Source organism: Abrus precatorius, unplaced genomic scaffold, assembly GCF_003935025.1.
Source record: "Abrus precatorius isolate BTA unplaced genomic scaffold, Abrus_2018 Scaffold2, whole genome shotgun sequence".
Lineage (NCBI taxonomy): Eukaryota > Viridiplantae > Streptophyta > Magnoliopsida > Fabales > Fabaceae > Abrus > Abrus precatorius.
The window spans coordinates 35,626,554-35,644,633 of NW_020874362.1; the positions used below are offsets into that span (position 1 = coordinate 35,626,554).

Consider the following 18,080-nt stretch of genomic DNA (forward strand, 5'->3'; position numbering starts at 1 on the left):
TAGGCGGAAACAAGAATTAATGGAAAAAATAATAATTAAACGTCTATTGAAGCCATGTAAAATGGAGGGAGGGAGGAGAAAAGGGAAAGAGAAAAGTTAAAATAGTTCTTAAAAATAATTATTTGAAATCATTTATAAAAGTGTTGTATTTTTTGGAAATCATAAATAGCAATAAAATATAATAATCTTTGTATATCCATGCTTACTATGTATACATATTATTTTAGTTTTAAAATTATTTTGTTTCGACAAATGTAATATTTATAATTGTTACTTTAAGTATTTATATAAATAATTTACTAAATTTTTTTATCATTTCTATATTAGTAGTTGTAATAGTATAAATATGCCTACAAGTGATTATGAAAATTCTTAATAGATATAATAATTTGTTAGTTTACTTGATTATATATGTGACTTTATAAGTTATTTTAATATTTAAAAATAAATTATTTTTTTGATATTATAAATAATGAAAGATATATAAGTCATATATTACTTTAAATATTAAAAATATCATTAAATTAACATAATTTATTTATATGCTAATATATATACTTACATTATTAGTTTTTTTGTCCTTATGTATAATTAAATATAAGGTAATAAATATGTCAATTTATAAAGTTTAATTTTCTTTTTTTGACACTTGATATGTGATAATTAAACGATGATTTTTTTTCAAGAATAAGTATTTGAAAGGCAGTAACAATGGTGGTTTGAAATGAGAGTAGAGAATTTACAAAAGCATGTTAAAAGAAATCGAAGACAATCAAATTGTGATTTCAGTTTTTATCATTAAATAAAAAGTAAAACAAGTTATGGAGATTATGTTCTCAAAATAATGTCATAGAAAATAGACATTCAAATGGGTTTTATGTTTTTGTTTTTAGATATACAAAATTATTCTCTCAGTTGTGACAACATTTCTATGCAAGAGTCACCATCGATTTAAAAGAATTTATATGTATTTTGTGTTTCTAAATAATTTTGATGGACCTGCTCCTTTGGAAATGAAGTATTGTAAGAATCCTATTAAATAACAGTATACATGTCAGCTTGCTTTTAATTGTTGTCACGACTCAAAATGCTCTGATGTGGATTGCTAATAGATACAACACTTAACAAGTCTAATAATCATCATAAATGTTTGAAAAATAGACTTTTTAAGTAATTATTGCTTTTATAATTTTACTTGAACTTTTACGGTTTCTTTTGTATTTTCGATGTTCAAAATAACGAACACGTACAAAATTGTATATGCCACCATTCAAAGAACATAATACAACAATTCTAGGAATATCACATAACATAATATGTATATTAATGTTTCTGAACCATATATCCAAAAATATATTGAACACACTCTAGTTGTTAAAATTTAAATATCCAAAATAAATACATGCATGTACATACATACATACATGGACTCCAAGAGACCGTCTTAAATATTTAATTTTAGTAACTTTTTTAAAATTATTAAATATTATCAATCTAATTGTTGAAATGACAAATACCCCCTATTCAGTACAACAATTTTTTTTACCATAAAAGAAGATAAAAGAGACGATTGAGATAATACAAGTGATGTGACAATGAGAATCTTATTTCTTTAGTTTATTCTTATTTAATATAATAAAATATTAATGATTAATGATGATTTCTTCAATTTGTTAAAATTAAAAATATTAAAGCAATACATCTTTAATTTTATATTAAAAACATACTTTAATTTAATAATACCCATATATTACACAAGAAAGAAACTACTTACTATAATAAAACTAAATCAACGATGCACATTGAACAGAATTAGTTTTCCAATCTACTAATAACTGAATTTAATATATCAATCAGTAATCCGGAAACTTTATTTGGAGGTTGTTTGTTATGACCATCCCACCACATACCACAATCTGAACTAAATGCAGTGAACACATGTTAAACACACTTTCAAGCATGTTTAAGAGGATTTCTTATACAATAAGGGATCACTGATGACTTGGGGCTCAAAGTCTGGTCTCACATAGCGTGCAAGTATCACTGCATACATATCATGCAGTGAACACATGTTAAACACACTTTCAAGCATCGTTTAGGAGGGTTTCTTATACAATAAGGGATCACTGATGACTTGGGGCTCAAAGTCTGGTCTCAAATAGCGTGCAAGTAAACCTGCATAAATATCATACCGTGAGGTCATTCTGAAAGCCCACTTGTCTTTCAGCTGTCGACATAAGTTGAGATCCATGTCAGATATCAATAAGCCATCCCTGTGGCGTGATAGCCACGGCGTGCATGATGCATCTGGTGCTGAAATATAACTGGAGCCGTAAAAGTGCCCAAAATCTGCATGTGCTGGCTTTCCATCACCAGAAGTAAATGGATTGGGGAATATCTCACTTCCAACGCGATTGATTGAAGCAACGAAGTAACTATTTGCTATGGCAGCATTACGTGCCTGAAAAATGATAACAGTTTCAACATACAGATTAAGAAGGAAGAATATCGCTTACCAATTCTCTCAGCTTTACCTACTTGCATGAGATATGTTTTAGAGGATGAAGTGAAGAGTGATGGTAAATGATTAAAATATCAACGATTGAAATTTGATCAAATAAATGTACATGTACAAACATTCTCTATATTCACTCCAATTCTCTTAAAGTGACTTAAGAACTAATTTCATACTAAATATCAACCTATAGGCATTACATCAAATGAAAATCATCATAAAAGAGCCCCATATTCACTGCAAGCACTAGAAACAGGAATTAGTTAAAAAGAATTTAGCAGGTCTTCCATAAATATAAAGCAACTAACCTCTATTGGCCACATTGGTTCGCTGAGTTCACCAACAGTGGCAGAAGGGTTGAAAACAATCTCCGCACCATTCAAGCCAAAGGCTAACCAATTTAAGGGATGGTGCCTACCATAACATATATTAATGGCAATCTTTCCAAATGCTGTTTCAAATACAGGGTGGCCAGTATTTCCTTCCATATAATATGTACTCTCATTGAAGTCCCCAATTCTTGGTATATGGTTCTGCAAAATGTTGTGTTCGTGAGATAGATGAAAGAGAAGCTTTTGGCATTAAAATTAGAAGCAGAAAGCTTAGGCAACTACCTTCCTGTGTTTTCCAATTATATTGCCGTGATTACCAATTACAACGGCAGTGTTCCAGATAACATCTCCATGTTTAATATCCCTCTCAAGAATTGGACTTATAATCACCATGTTATATTTTAGTGCAAAGGTTTGCAAAAATTTTGTTGATTCCCCATCAACAGGTTCTGCAAATTCACACCATCTCTTCTCTCGTGTGCAGAAAGCAAATGGCATCATCCATGCTTCCTGCAATGGAATTATGTAAAAACATTTAAGATTTTCAGAAACTGTACGCAATCACATGCCAAATGCAACCTACTTGCAAGCATAATATGTTGACTCCAGAAGAGCCGGCAGCTTCAATCATCGGCTTTAGTTTCTCAAAGATAGCCTTCTTTTGGTCCACAAAGTGAGCAGTTGTTGGAAGGGCAATAGAGTTCTGAATCAAACCAACCCTCACTACTTGAGGTTCTCTTAATAGTTCTTTGTCAGCATGAAAGCAAAAAGCCTATAATAAATCAAATTAAAATTCAGTAGATCAACCAGAAATATAGCAGACACTAGTTAGAATTTCTTCTATACTGAAGAGAGATGCCGGGGTTAATTAATGGATAAAACTAAAACCATATCATTTAACTAATAATAAGAGCTAATAAATTCTGACAATGATTTAACAGAGAACTGCCAGGCAAGAAAACAAAGATTAGCTGTTCCCATATTCATAATCCATGAAGTGTGCTTGGCAGGAGTGCAAGTAGGAGAAATCAACTGACCCAGCCTTTTGCTATAAGGTATGCCTTAATGCATATTTTGCTCCTGTGATGCGCACCCTTTCTTAACCCCAACGATGTGGACTTGCATGAGTATATAAAAAAAAAAAAAAAAAAACAACTCACGCAGCTTAAAGTATGTGATCTCACTTACTTATGAACAACGCCGGAAGCACATCTAAGAAAGACACAATTCACTTTGTAACATGTTTAGCATTCATAATAATAATTAAAAAGAAACTGAGAAACCATCACTCCAGCCCCCCCAATCTACATATGGCATAGAAGCATGAGAAAAATTCCCCAAAAGCAAATAACAGTCTCATTTCACAGATATACATTTACATACCCCCAGTCCCTCTACATATGGCATAGAACCATGTGTCAAAGATCCTCCAAAGCAAATAACAGTCTCATTTAAAGGAGGCACAAAATCTATGATCTATAAGGCATCAGACAGACATTTTTGAGGTATCCAGACAATTATCTTAGAAACATGCTTTTCAGAATTGATATATACCATAAATTCAAAGAAATCCACCATATAATAATCCATAAAGTCAACCCAACATTCCTTTCGTCTTGTGACTAGAAAACTGATTCATATAAGGAAAAGTGGATTGTATTCATACCTGGAGGTCAAAACCGTGTTCCACAGAGAGAGCTGTAACAGATTCAGGGAGAGTAATTGTTTCAAGCGCTTTTCCACAATTAAACCCAGTAAGCAAACGGCTGACTTCCTGCAACACAATACACAATACTAGTGTAGTGAGCCATTAGAAAAAAGGCCAATTTAACGTGTGAACCAATAAAAGAAGGAAGGTGATACAATCCATTTTTCTGTGAAGCTTGAACAATTTCAAAAGCAAGTACACAGTATCCAGGAAGTTACATTTCAAAAAAGAAAAAAGTAAATATAGAAGTCTCCCAATTGTTCAAATGATGTTGGAAATGTACAGCTACTGCAAACGCATAGAAATCTATTTTAAAAACTTGTTCAAAGGTTTAATTTTTTTCTTACAGTGGCTTTAGAAACAAGCATCAATTAGAAGAACCCATTCACTCCATGATCCCTACGAGTACAAAATCTTTGACGTTTAACCACGATTTTGAGTACATACAGGTTGGGAGTCAAACTCATAAGAAAAGTTAAAGGACCACGTGAAACAATGAACAAGATCAATTTAGCAAATGGAACTATACAGGTGTTATGTGTTGAGATCTCTTGAAAGTTGCATCTGGAAAATAAAACCCACAAAGCCGTGGCATGAATCAATAATGAATGCATAAGAAAAAAGTGAAATACAAACTTAACTATTGATATGAATATAGGATGAGTGAAGCGAAGGCTTGAAAGTGGGTACCTGGAAGTGATGAGGGTTGAGATTATCCTTGAGAAGACAGTGAAGAGAATCATAGCCACAAAAGGAGGCATGCCCAGAGGCCACGGGTTCCTCCTGCGTTTCTCCGTTATGGTTATTCTCCATCTCACACGTTCTTCTTCAATCTCAATCAGCGTCAACTCAGAGTGGAGCTATTAACTACGATATTTTAATTTATGAATACACAAATCCTTACATGTTTAAATAGAACGATTTCAATCACAAAAGGGTAGCCAACTCAGTGATTGTCGTATCTGGATTTATATGTCATCAACGCATGATCCTAAATAAATTATAGGAATTGCAAGACACTGTCAATCTGCAAGTTGTATTCCGCTAATTTACTTTTCTCTAAACTTAAGTAACTAGGCCAAGAAAGTTGAGGTATTTAATTAACGTTTTCTTTGTTATTAATATTATAATTAATATTATATCACAATTAAACAAAATTATACTGCTAGTACAATTAAAATAAGGATATAATTAGTAAAAGAAAAATGTTAATCTCGCGTCTTTCAACAATTAAAAGTAATAAACTTATATTAAAAAGAGAACCGTTTTTTATATACAAAATTTATGCACAGTTTATCAATTAAAATTATTTTTTTATATAAAATATTATATTTAATGTTATTACATAATATTAAGATAAAGTTATAATTTCATTCTTCAGCAATTAAAAAATTGTACTTAAATTTAATAATTTATGATTTCCGAAGAAAAAATACTTATTTTTTCTTTTTTCTTAGAGTTTTTTTATAGAAGACCTGGGTTTTAAACATTAAAGAAGTATTTATTATTTTTTTTGTCTAAACCAAAAACTTCAAGTCAAAATTTTAAATAATAAAAATAATTTTTTATAATTATGAATATTATGAGATAAGTTTTGATGATATCAAAAAGATGAAAGCAAAAGAATAGAGTTTATTAAAGATAAACAAGTTTAATAATCAAGTTATGATTAGAGTAATTAGAACTTAAGATCACTTTAATAAAATGTTTTTACTTGATAAGTTTATTTGGCCTTTAAATTTGTATTTTAACATATTTTTATAACCTATATATTTATATATAATTATTATTTTACTTAAATTTTATATTAATTTATATATTAATTGTGTAATTTAATATTAAAGGATATAGTTGAATTTTTAGATGTAATTTGGATTCAAATTAGTTGAAAAATAGTCTTATAGCAGCAAGCACATTCATATCCTAATAATTAATACAAAGTGTTTCAATCTACATAAATGACCGTGTTTAATTATAAGGAAATTTTAAGATTCTCAAACCCTATTAAAGAAACCTTTGAGACAAAGATTTAGGCATATTTTTTTTAGCCTTTTTTATGATCCTTTCATTTCATCATTTTTAGGTCTTCTATACATTTCTTTCAAATCCTCAATCTTAGTGTTTGTTAGTCACTAACTACTATTGAAACTTTATAAACACATTTTGAAATTAAAAATTTTTCTCATCTAATTTTAGATAACTATAAATTGGTTTATTATTATTTTGACTTTCTTTTGTATTATGTCTAGTTAAATCTATAACTATGGCTATTGTAAATTCTATGCATAACTTTATGATTAATAATAATTTTATGTTTCCTTTATTAATTAATGTTTACCTTATTGTATTGTATTTTTATAATTGACAACTCTTAAACATATCATAATTAATTATATTATAGACGATCATACTACTTATAATTAATGGATCTATCGAGTAAAACTAATGGATTTATAGGATAAAATAAAATACAAAATTAGGTGGACCAAACTTAATTTTTTTTTAATTGTTATTAAATTAACAGCTCATAAGCTCTTTATGTTATCTCTTCTTTTTACACCTAATACAATATTATAAAAATAAAAATTATAATTAAAAAAGCAAAAATTTAATTTATTTTTTTAAACAAAGAACAAAATGTTTGTTATGCTTAACATCTTTAGTTTGGACTATATTTGTATTCACTCCATCCTTTGTTACTTTTCGAAAGATATACTTGCTTGCCATCATTAAGTTAATCAAAGTTTTAATTTAAAAAAAATTGATTTGCAAGGAAACTATAATAAAATTGTTTTTTATTAGATTGAAAATGAGGAACAAGGAATTCAATCACGATTAGAAGCATTTTCAACATTAATAATTAATTACAATTGGTTTTTGTAACAAAATTTTCAAATTACTTTATTGGCAATCTATTGCTATAAATTGTAATTAATTACACTATTCTTATGATTATCTTGAATTATGTTCTAACACAATATAATTGATTACCAACTAGTTTTGAACAATCATGTCATTTGAGATAAAATTACCAAATGACTTGTACATTTGTATGACTTATAAATATCCATTGAATGACAAATTTTGAGTAACATAATATGTATGAAAAACATATTACAAAGATAATTTTGACAATCATTTGTGTAACTCTTACCAAATATACTTATTTTTTTTAAAAAATTCAATGACATAGAATAATTTCTTATATTCTTTTATTTAGATTGTGAAAATGATGATGCATCCGTTGTAAGAATAAGAGCGACATCTCTGGTTTTTTAGAAATTGAAACACAGAGTAAAAGATTCTAAGGTGTACGAATACTTTTTGTCTTTACAAAATTAAAAGTTAATAAAACTTTCAAACAAATTCGTTAGAGACCATATATAAATAACAAAAAATTACCAAATCAATATTAATTAAATTTACATTCTAACTTTCTTTGTCATCCTACTTTTATTACATGTTTACGTCATGGTAGTTAATATCGCAATACTTGCGATGTGAATAATGCGAAATGTCACGGATCAACAATTGATCAATACATATTGCAGGTCAGTATCGTTTTCAGATTGAATCGCTGCCGAAATTGACCGAATTGTAAGATTTGATTCTGAATCGCGATATTAAAGGGTGAGATGCGATGCATTTATGAACCGGGTCGTGCAGCAGTTGGGTCAGGTTGGCGCGACTTGGTTCACTAAAACCCTAAAAACTCTTTTTTTAAAATTTTTTATTGCTAAAATTGTTGTTCCCACCTAATAAAGCCTCTACGAAACTATCCCTACCAGACCCATTACATAACGTTGAAAAAAAAATCTTCGTTTCTTTGTTCCTCCTGACCTTTGTTTCTCTATTCTGCGCAGTTCTCCTCTCCTTTTCTTTACTTTTCTTTTATTTTAGTGCTTCTCACTTTAGATTTCTGGTGGTCCCTTCATTTATTTGTTGTGGTCTCTCAAAGTTATTACTCATTCCCACGTTCTGCTCTGGCCTCTTTAACAATTCCTACTTCCTATTTTATATTTGTCATTCTCCAAATATTTTTGTTTGTTGTTTGCTGGAGACTTGCTATTTGCTGAAGACTAATGGGTCCTACCAAAAAAAATAAAAGAGAATGATATCACATGGAAATATTGTGAAAGTGTCCTCCCACACAGGTTGTTAGTAAAATACAAGTATTGTTCTCATACTTGTTGGGGTGGAGTTGTTAGGATGAAATATCATTTAGCTGGAACAAGGAAAAATGTAAGTGTCAATCCAAGTGTTATAGATGAGGTAAAGGAGATATTCATCAAACTATTGGAAGAGAAAGAAAAGAAAAAATGTGAAAATAGCTTGGAGTGTTTTGAAGAAGTTGCTACTCAAGATGCAAGTGGTCAAAAAGGAAGAATGAATTTTTTGTTAGCAAAGAAAAGAAAGGGACATCTAAGGCTCTAAAGCAAACAACAATGAATACAATGTTTAAAGATAGAGATGTTGTCATTCAAGAAATTTGCAAATGTATATATGCTAATGCGTTACCATTTAATTTGGTAAGAAGTCCTCATTTTATTCAAATGTTGAAAGCTGTTGAAGAATTTGGTAAGGGTTTAAAATCTCCTACTTATCATGAAGTGAGAGTAACTTTTTTTGAAAAAAAGCAATTGATAGCATCCATGAAAATTTGGAGAAATACAAGAGTGAATAGGAGAAGTGAGGCTGCACTTTAATGTGTGATGGATGGACAGATGGAAAAGGAAGATCTATTACTAATTTTCTTGTTAACAGTCCAAGTGAGACTATTTTCTTAAAATCGGTTGATACTAGTAATGTTATCAAGGATGCCAAATAAATATTTGAATTATTGGATGGCATGGTGGAAGAAATTGGGGAGGATAATGTAGTGCAAGTTGTGACAGATAGTGCTTCTAACCTTGTGGCAGTTGGAAAAATGCTAAAGGATAAGAGGACAAAATTGTTTTGGTCTCTTTGTGCAGCTCATTGTTTAAATTTGGTGCTTGAAGATATTGGACAACTTTCAATATTCTTTAACACAATTTCAAATGCAAAAAAAATTACAACTTACATATATAGGCATACATGGGTCCTTAACTTGTATAGACAACATTCTAAAGGAAGAGAATTAGCAAGACCAGTTGTAACAAGGTTTGCAACTTCTTATTTTACACTAAATTGTATTATGCAACAAAAGAATGCTCTTTGATCTATGTTTGCTTCAGAAGAATGGGCTAAAAGTTCTTATGCTAGTAAAAGTGAAGCTAAGCAAGTCATGAATTTAGTTTTGAGTGATTCTAGATTTTGGAAATCCATTCAGTATTGCTTAAAGTGTGTGATTCCTCTTGTAAAAGTATTAAGGCTTGTAGATGGTGCAAAATCAGTCATACCATATATTTATGAAACAATGGATAGAGCTAAAGAGCAAATTGCTAAAAACTTTCAAAATCAAGAGTCAAGGTGTGGAAGATTACTGATACTAGGTGGAATTTACAGCTACATAGGCCTCTTCAGGCAGCTGCCTATTATATCAATCCTAGGTAAATAAAGTCATCATCAATATCCTAAATTTTTTACACTTTTTTAAAGATAGAGTAACTTAAGTTGTATGGCTTATGTCTTCTTTAATTAGGTTTCATTATGACAAAAAATTTAATCCAGATAGTGAGGTTTTATTTGGCATGTATGAAACCATTGAAAGAATGGTTCCAGATAGAAAGATAAGATTTTCTATTGATCAACAACTTGAAAAATTCAAGACTGCTAAGGGACTTTTTAGAATGAACATGACAAAAGATAGTAGAGATAAGAAGTAATCTGGTAGTTTTAAATTTGTTTTTTCATATTTTAAAGTTCTTTCTGCGACATATATCTTATTTTTGTTTTAATAGGACTTTGGTGGAAAAGTTATGGTGAAGAGTGCAAAGAGTTAACAAAAGTAGCTATGAGAATTTTAAGTCTCACATGTAGTGCTGCAGGTTGTGAATCTTTGTACTATGTTTTATTTTATTGATTATACAATAAAGTATTTGATTATAAAGTGTCAATATATGAATGTAATTAATTTTTTTTATAATAAAATATTTTTTATTTTAGTTTTAATAATAGTCATCAATCTTACAATTCACAATATAATTCAATTCATGATTCACAAAATGGAATTTCTGATCCACAATTTAAATATTGATCTAATTGCCATGGTTTACGTTTTATTATTTAATTTATTAATATTATTATAACTCTAAATTTTTGGTATTCTTATATTTCATTAGAAAAAATTAGAGTGTGTAAATTAAGAAAATTTTTTAAACTTAATTCACCTCTTTTTTAATTTATTGAGACCACTTAGATAACAATAATAATTTAAAATATTAACAAAATATACTTAAAACGGGAACATGTTTAAAAAACAATATATCATTTTCTTTGCTATTTTGAAAGGAACCAAACAATACCTAACTGTCCGTGCAAGTCTTACCGTAGATGATAACGATCTCACGGCGTAAGCGAGGGGAATCGAATGATTCACGCGCCACGCGTTCCTTTCCCACTGGAAGAATCAAAGTCCCGCAAACTCGCACACTGATATAGAAGAAGCAGAAGAAAAGCAAAGAAATGCGACAAAACAGATAGCTATTCCCATTCTCATCCCCGTGCTGTGTCCCATATTCGAGAGAGAATGTCGAGAAACGACGACGTAGAGGGAGAGAACGTGGCCCCAACGACGAGCAGCACCACCAGAGTGAGAAATAGACCAGACCCCTTCTTGGTAGCGTGTAGGTGCTTCAGCTTCGTCACCTCTTTGGCTGCCATTCTTTGCATCGCCGTTAACGTCCTCTCTGCCGTCCGTTCCTTCAAACACGCCTCAGACGTAATCTCTCTCTAACTTTTCATTATTTGCTTTAACGCTTCTCACTTTCCGTTAACGTTCGATCTTGATTGGGTTTCAGATTTTCGATGGTATATTTCGGTGTTACGCGGTTCTAATTGCGGCTTTTGTGGTCCTCATTGAGACTGAATGGAGTTTCATCCTCAAGTTCTCGCAGGTTTCATTTTCATTCGTTGCTTATTATCTGCTTAATGATGTTAAGTGTTGATGAATGGTTAATTGGACACAATTGAATATTCCATTTGTAGATTTTGGAGTATTGGGCTGCCAGGGGTATGCTGCAGATCTTGTACGTGTTCGCTTACTCTCACTACATTCTAATTTAGCTTAATTACCTTATGTCGGTGTAGTAGTTCTTAGTTAGTGTCAGTGATAACTCATAATAAATTACTCTGGGGAACAGACAATTGAGGGAATTTCTTCTAATACCCATTAAATCATATGATCTTACTGATTTTTTTAATAGTGTATTCCTAGCATTTTTAATACGATTTTGTTAGAAAACGAACTTCAAAAGAGTACCGATTAAAGAATAGGAAATACACCGTATTACATTATTTTATATTTCTAATATAGTTAATATTTTTCTAATAATTGTTTTCTATTTTTGTATCCTTAACAAGTTTCCCTGGATAATGCTTAGTAAAATGGTTATTAAGATTAGATGTACAGTGACCAATGTTATATTGTATAGTAGGTATTGGATTTATTGAGCTCCGTTGATTGAATTCTTAATTGGGATCTAGTATTCGGAATAGCACAAAAAGTTGTGAAAGTAACTAGTATATACTGTGATTTTTGTTTTCTTCATGATGCTTAAACTCTGTGGTTTGGTTTCTGAGTGGTGGTTTAATTTGTGCAGTGTTGCAGTCATGACGAGGGCTTTTCCTGAATATATTGGGGACCGAAAGGACCTTTTTCTTCTTCAGAGCATAGCGAGTTATATACTGCTTGCCTGTGGCGTAGTTTATGTTGTTTCAGTAAGATCATTGAAGAAAGCAAACTATTTAGTCAATAATGTCTTTATCACTTAAATTTAGATGTTATGTTATGTTATGTGGGTTGAAACTGCTTCATAGCAAGTTCACAAAGATGAAGTTTGTTTATAGTTATAGTCAATACAAGATGATTTAATATTTCATTCTTTGTGCAAGTATATTAATTTTATAATTTATACTTTTTCTGTCGACTTGGCAAAATACTGGGTATTAAATACAGTATTATCAGAGTGAGATCAAATGCTGTAAACTGTATGACTTAAATAATTCTTTTTCTTTCTACTTTTATTCTTTAAATTCTTTTCATTCTAGGATGTCTTGCATATAGTGTTCTATTGCCGAACATACTTGAAATTTATTTCAGTTCCCACTGTCCATGTCTGATATACATTTTGTCAGACAGTTTAAATTTTTTTCTAATAGATTATTCTCACTCTTTACGCTTTTTTTTTTCCCAGTGATTTTCTTCAATGAATCTTCTAATAATTCTTTTCTACTTGGAAAGGGAAATTGAAAGATAAAGCTGACATTCTTTTTTTTTTTATTAATTTCTTCTTTCCTCAATGAAGGGTATCCTATGCATTGGTTTTCTTAAGCGTGCCCGCCAAAAGCAGGAGATTACAAGAGAACAAGCAACTAAGGATCTGGAGGTATGCTGCTGTGTTCAGATGTTATGATTTAGGTCTATTTTTTGTGGTTCCTTAACTGCAAGGACATAATGAAGTTCAACGTGATGCTTGATCATGATAACATACTTTACATGATGTGGTGTGGGGAGAGGGGGGGGGGGGAAGGGAGAACACATTACAACGTGCTAGATGAACGCATATGATCACAGTCTGAATCAGCTATTGGCTTAAGGCCGTGAACAGTGACTATATGATTTGAAAATATCGCGTAAAGGACTACACCTATTAGTTCAAAACTTCAAATAAATTTGTATGGGAAGCTTGCATCTTTGGATGTTAGATTGTTATATTCATATTGCAATAGTGCTTCTTTTCATGCCCATCATCATTGGTGGATTGGGTACAGAGATGAATTGCAGAGGCTTGTTTTCGATCTTAACTGAGAGGATTGAGACTATTTTGTTTCTCTCCAGTAACTGTTATCTCCGTCTAATCAAAATTTACTCTCTTTATCTTAACCTGCTGCTGTATTTACTTGCTTTTATGGACACTTCCAGGAGTTGGAACGGCGCAAAGAGGAACTTGAACAACTGCTCCTTGCAGAAAGAGTTTAAAACACTTGAAAGTAGTGCTTGCATATTGGAGATAAGTCCACAACAAACCTATGAATCTCTGTATATGTTAGTATTGCTTGCAGATTTGCTTGTTCATTCTTTTGTAACTATTGAATTATGTTCTTAGATGTAGGCCATTAAAGATAGGCCATTGGCCTATTCTTTGTAAATATATAAAGTAAATTTAAAACTGTCTCAACTTTTCTAGAGTTTTGAATAGATATATAATAAACTCATTACTTTTGGGGAGCAGCTATGTTGTGATTGATTGAGGTATTTTTAACATTTATCATATTCATTAACTAATGTTATAGCTAGGGATCACTATCAGAATTTGCGATTTAGGATTTAGTTTTGAACTTTGTCTCATCCAGTTTTTATTTTTGTTTTTTAAGTGACCTGCGGTTTCCATTCCCTCGACAAGTAAGAAAGTAATCTCTTAGCACTAAAGCGAAGATTCTTCCCAATAAATTTTTTTTTTCTAAATATGATATCGAAATTGTACCAAGAGGGGAAATCTCGTAAAATAATATCTTAAATTCAATTCTAGAACAAATGATCTTGCTTTTTTTTGTGTGTGTAAAAAAAAGAAAATTTATCTTTAGCCATTATAGAAGTGAAGGAAAAAGTGAAATGGGTAAATAGGAGAAAGTAAAAGTGTTGTTCTACTTTCAGGAAAATCTTGTAAATGCCATATAGATAAGCATCGATGGATTAAGGAAACATCTCTATTTGTGCAGTTCACAATAAACCAAACTACGGGAACTGGATTACTGAAAGCCATATTTCGACTCCGGATGTTTTCGGGATGCCCCTAATAATCAACGAATGACAAGTGTTTTTCCTTGTGTGGATCCTATTTTAATGGAAACTTGATGAGTCGATCCGCCTACGCATCTTGCTTTTACTGCTATATCGATAGTTACTCCACATATTGCTTGACCTAAAACAGATAGTGAATTTGTTTCTGTCTTTTGTTGAATCTTTTTCATAGCTCGATAAATAATTTGATAAGCCAATAATTTTTTTTTTTGTGTTTCAGAATAAAGCTAACCAACATGTTAACTAATTGATTATGATAAATTGGATCAAATTTTGCGATTTTTTCTTCTGCAGTATCTTGTCGTGACATGAGCGTGAAAGGGAGAATCTGTTTTTTTTATAACTTATAAGGACTAAAATTATTTATTTTGACTTTTTGGTTCTATATTGTCGAGTGGATCTTGAATATAAAAGATCTCCCTCCAAGCTGTATATATGACTTTTATTGAATACGGCTTTCTACAGAATTCTATATGTATCTATGATATCGAGTATGAAATTCTGTTTACTCACTTGAAATTTAGTATCCGTTTCCCTTTCTTTTCTTGCTAGCATTGGAAATTTAGCATGAACTGGTTTACTCGGTTGAAATTTAAATACTCAGAACTTTTATCGAACTTTTATCAAACAATAAGTGCTTGTTTTGGATTTGAATTTAAAGCTCTTAAACTCAAATTTGAAAACGTAAATGTGACTTAAAATTCATGATAACATGTTTGATAATTTGATAATATAGTTGATTTTATTTCTGTTTAAGTCAACATAATAATTATAACTTTGCATTGAGTTAAAAAATTAGGATTTTGATAACTTTTAACACAGAGTTTAGGTATCTATAAATAGATTTTTTTTATAAAAAATATACATATTTATTGTATTAAAATTATACAAGTATAATAAATATTTTTCTTTTTGATAAAATTTTACTGTTTTTAGTTGCATATCATCAATCCTTAACAAAATCTAAAATTCTATACTAAGTTTTATTACAAATTTATTTTTAATTGAATTTTTTTTAACATAAATCATTAAATTATGTCACTTTAAACTCACTTAGATTAAATCAATTTAACAAAATTACATTTTTTACAAACTTATGCATCATGTCTGGCTTCTCGTAGTACTATGCGAGGCATTTCTGCTTGCTTTTTCAGCAATTTGAGATTTTTATTCAACTAGATAAAATTATTTCATGTTAAAAATGGACAAGGTACGCTTTCATTTTCCTTTTGGTTTTTGGGAGTAACAGTGGCAACATATTTTGATATCGTCAATTGATGTGGTTCTGAATTAAGTTCACATATAGAAACTTCATTAGGACATTCCATTTCAGCATCGTCGTTGGAAGTATCTGCCTTCTGCGAGTATTACTTGCGCCTCTTCTGCTTGTTCATTGATGCATTCCAGTTTTGAGAAAATTTTGCCAGGCCTTCTCTGAATGCTCCAAGATTTACCCCATTTCGAACCAAAATGCTTGTCACTCCCATTTTCGAGACCTATGATCGGCACCACAAATCATGTTACATGTGAAAAATTGATAATCCTTCTTCCACGAAACGAAGAAGAGCAAATTCACACACACATAATTCTATATGATCCAATCATCCAATTAAGGACTCAGTTGAAAATGTGGAAGCAACCGTTGGCAAGAAAATTTAAGAAAATTCATTAAAATAAAAAAAACAGATGCACGCTTTATTACCCCTTGGATGTTATTATTATCATCGTCAAAGAAGAGCATAGAGTTAAAGGGGACCCCAGTCCTTGAATGAATTCTCTGAAAATGATCTGTTTTGTGTGTCCAGCTGTAGAATATTTCCTGAACAATCAGAAAAAAAGAATTAAATTTGGTCAACACTTTAATCTGATTACAGTTATTGACCGTCAAAGAGGGTGCTTGGAGTGACGCAAATTCAGTCAAGAGTAGAAAGCGATTCATATGAAAATAACGAGAAATCACGTAAAATTCGCTTATGCGAGAGCAACTTGATATTAAAAGATAACTACAGGTTGTGCCTACTTTCTGCAATATACTCTGCTTTTCATGATATCTCTCTTATAATTAATTGGGCTGTTCTAGTTTGGCACAAGTTAAAGATCCCTTCAGTTTCCTTTTCAGGTAGGCTTATCTTTTAAAATAGACGGGGCTTTATTACAAGATCCATTCTGTTTCTGTCGTTCTTTTTGAGGAAACCAGGGATCGCTTGTTTTTTTTTTGAGGAAATCACCAATACAAGGTGTTTCTTCCAATTAGAATTGAGACTCAAATTCACCATTTTGTGCTGTGAGGACTATGCCTCTTCTGAATAGACCCAACTTCTCTTACAAGTTGAGTCTTTTTTTTTTTTTATCAGAAAGTATATTTAGAAGAATTTATAATTTTTTAAATTTATTTTACTAGGTTTTTTAGGTAAACTATTAAAATAATTATTTTAATTAAGTTCTATTTTATATTTTGTAAAGTTTATTTTAATAAATTTAATGATGAAATTTATTATATAAATCTTCATATAGTAAAAGCTTAAGTGCTCAATTAAAATATTTTCTGAAAATATAAATTTCAACAACAATTTTTACAATCGTCTCCCAGAGATAAAAAAAAATATAAAAAAGTTACACCTTTTCATTAGTAAAAATTAATTTATGCACTTCAACTTTAGAAACTCTTTCATTTAAATTATTAAAAAGTTGAAATATATAAGGTGATTTTATTTAAAAATAAAATAAATTTAATGTCTTTTTATTTTATTTATTATTAGGTTCTAAATTTGTTTAATATAAAGATTTGATATTCTTAATTAATTAAAATTATTTAGATATAATTTTTAATTATTTTTTTATAAAGTCAATAATTTTGAAGAACGTATAGTGCATGAGTATTTCAATTGAATTATTTGTTTAAACAAAAACTTTGGAGAACTATCAAAACAACAACAACAAGATTGTGATATTGATTTGCAATTTTCAAAACTCAATCTCATTTTTGGCAATGCAACAAGAGGATGAAAATATGGCACTAGAACAGCGGCAATTTGATTATAAAAGATAAAAAAATTAAAGAAGCGTGATTGAGCAACAGAAAGACCTGGGCAACAAACATTGAGCTGATGCTGAGTTTATGAAGAAACGTTGTTGCGATGTCCGGAGTGGGCGATTTAGAAGCAATGGCAACATCAACCCCCTCGCGTTTGAGTGCACACAATATACCTTTGGCATGAGGATACAAAGAAGGCGTGTCGCGCTTGGATCGGCACTCACTCAAATGATCAAAATGCTAGTTTAGTTTAGTTGACTTGAGAATGGTTAAGTAAAGCAGTAAAAAACAATGGCAACACTTGAGAATGGTGAAGTAAAGCAGTGGTACCAGTAGAAAGGCCAAAGAGTGTAATCGAGATCGAAAACCACGAGCCTTGGCAACACTTGAAATACTCCCATTATTTGCACTGCTTCTGCCTTCACTCTCTCCACCTCCTCCATCTCTCTCTCTCTCTCTCTCTCCAATTGGATGATGAATAAATGGTCCTTAAACTTTCATGCAATCAAATATATCCACAGTATATTTTTTCGTATTATATAAATTAA

General features: G+C 30.7%; 3 protein-coding genes across 7 annotated transcripts; 1 reads left to right on the forward strand and 2 right to left on the reverse strand.

Annotated features, from left to right (window-relative positions):
• Positions 1-1,815: 1,815 nt before the first annotated feature.
• Positions 1,816-5,435, reverse strand: LOC113857823 (beta-ureidopropionase). 3 transcript variants are annotated; one of them, XM_027490047.1, is made up of 7 exons: positions 5,246-5,377; positions 4,903-5,119; positions 4,514-4,621; positions 3,431-3,619; positions 3,130-3,357; positions 2,824-3,048; positions 1,816-2,461 (listed from the first exon to the last, which is right to left on the reverse strand). In XM_027490047.1, the coding sequence occupies exons 2-7, from the start codon at positions 4,921-4,923 to the stop codon at positions 2,096-2,098; spliced, it is 1,137 nt and encodes a 378-aa protein (XP_027345848.1). In that variant the 5' UTR covers positions 4,924-5,119; positions 5,246-5,377; the 3' UTR covers positions 1,816-2,095. The 3 variants fall into 3 exon arrangements, with proteins under 3 accessions (XP_027345848.1, XP_027345847.1, XP_027345846.1); XM_027490046.1 differs by lacking the exon at positions 4,903-5,119 and having other exon boundaries at positions 3,431-3,550; positions 5,246-5,435; XM_027490045.1 differs by lacking the exon at positions 4,903-5,119 and having other exon boundaries at positions 5,246-5,435.
• Positions 5,436-10,994: 5,559 nt separating this feature from the next.
• LOC113858604 lies at positions 10,995-14,704 on the forward strand. Of its 2 annotated transcripts, none has more exons than XM_027491309.1 (6): positions 10,995-11,417; positions 11,497-11,592; positions 11,684-11,724; positions 12,298-12,415; positions 13,003-13,083; positions 13,620-14,704. In XM_027491309.1, the coding sequence occupies exons 1-6, from the start codon at positions 11,226-11,228 to the stop codon at positions 13,674-13,676; spliced, it is 585 nt and encodes a 194-aa protein (XP_027347110.1). In that variant the 5' UTR covers positions 10,995-11,225; the 3' UTR covers positions 13,677-14,704. The 2 variants fall into 2 exon arrangements, with proteins under 2 accessions (XP_027347110.1, XP_027347111.1); XM_027491310.1 differs by having other exon boundaries at positions 13,623-13,783.
• A 917-nt stretch (positions 14,705-15,621) lies between these two features.
• On the reverse strand, positions 15,622-18,037 carry LOC113858800 (magnesium-dependent phosphatase 1-like). 2 transcript variants are annotated; one of them, XM_027491556.1, is made up of 5 exons: positions 17,863-18,037; positions 17,584-17,755; positions 16,201-16,317; positions 15,885-15,994; positions 15,622-15,643 (listed from the first exon to the last, which is right to left on the reverse strand). In XM_027491556.1, the coding sequence occupies exons 1-5, from the start codon at positions 17,973-17,975 to the stop codon at positions 15,622-15,624; spliced, it is 534 nt and encodes a 177-aa protein (XP_027347357.1). In that variant the 5' UTR covers positions 17,976-18,037. The 2 variants fall into 2 exon arrangements, with proteins under 2 accessions (XP_027347357.1, XP_027347356.1); XM_027491555.1 differs by having other exon boundaries at positions 15,628-15,994.
• Between the last annotated feature and the right edge of the window lie 43 nt (positions 18,038-18,080).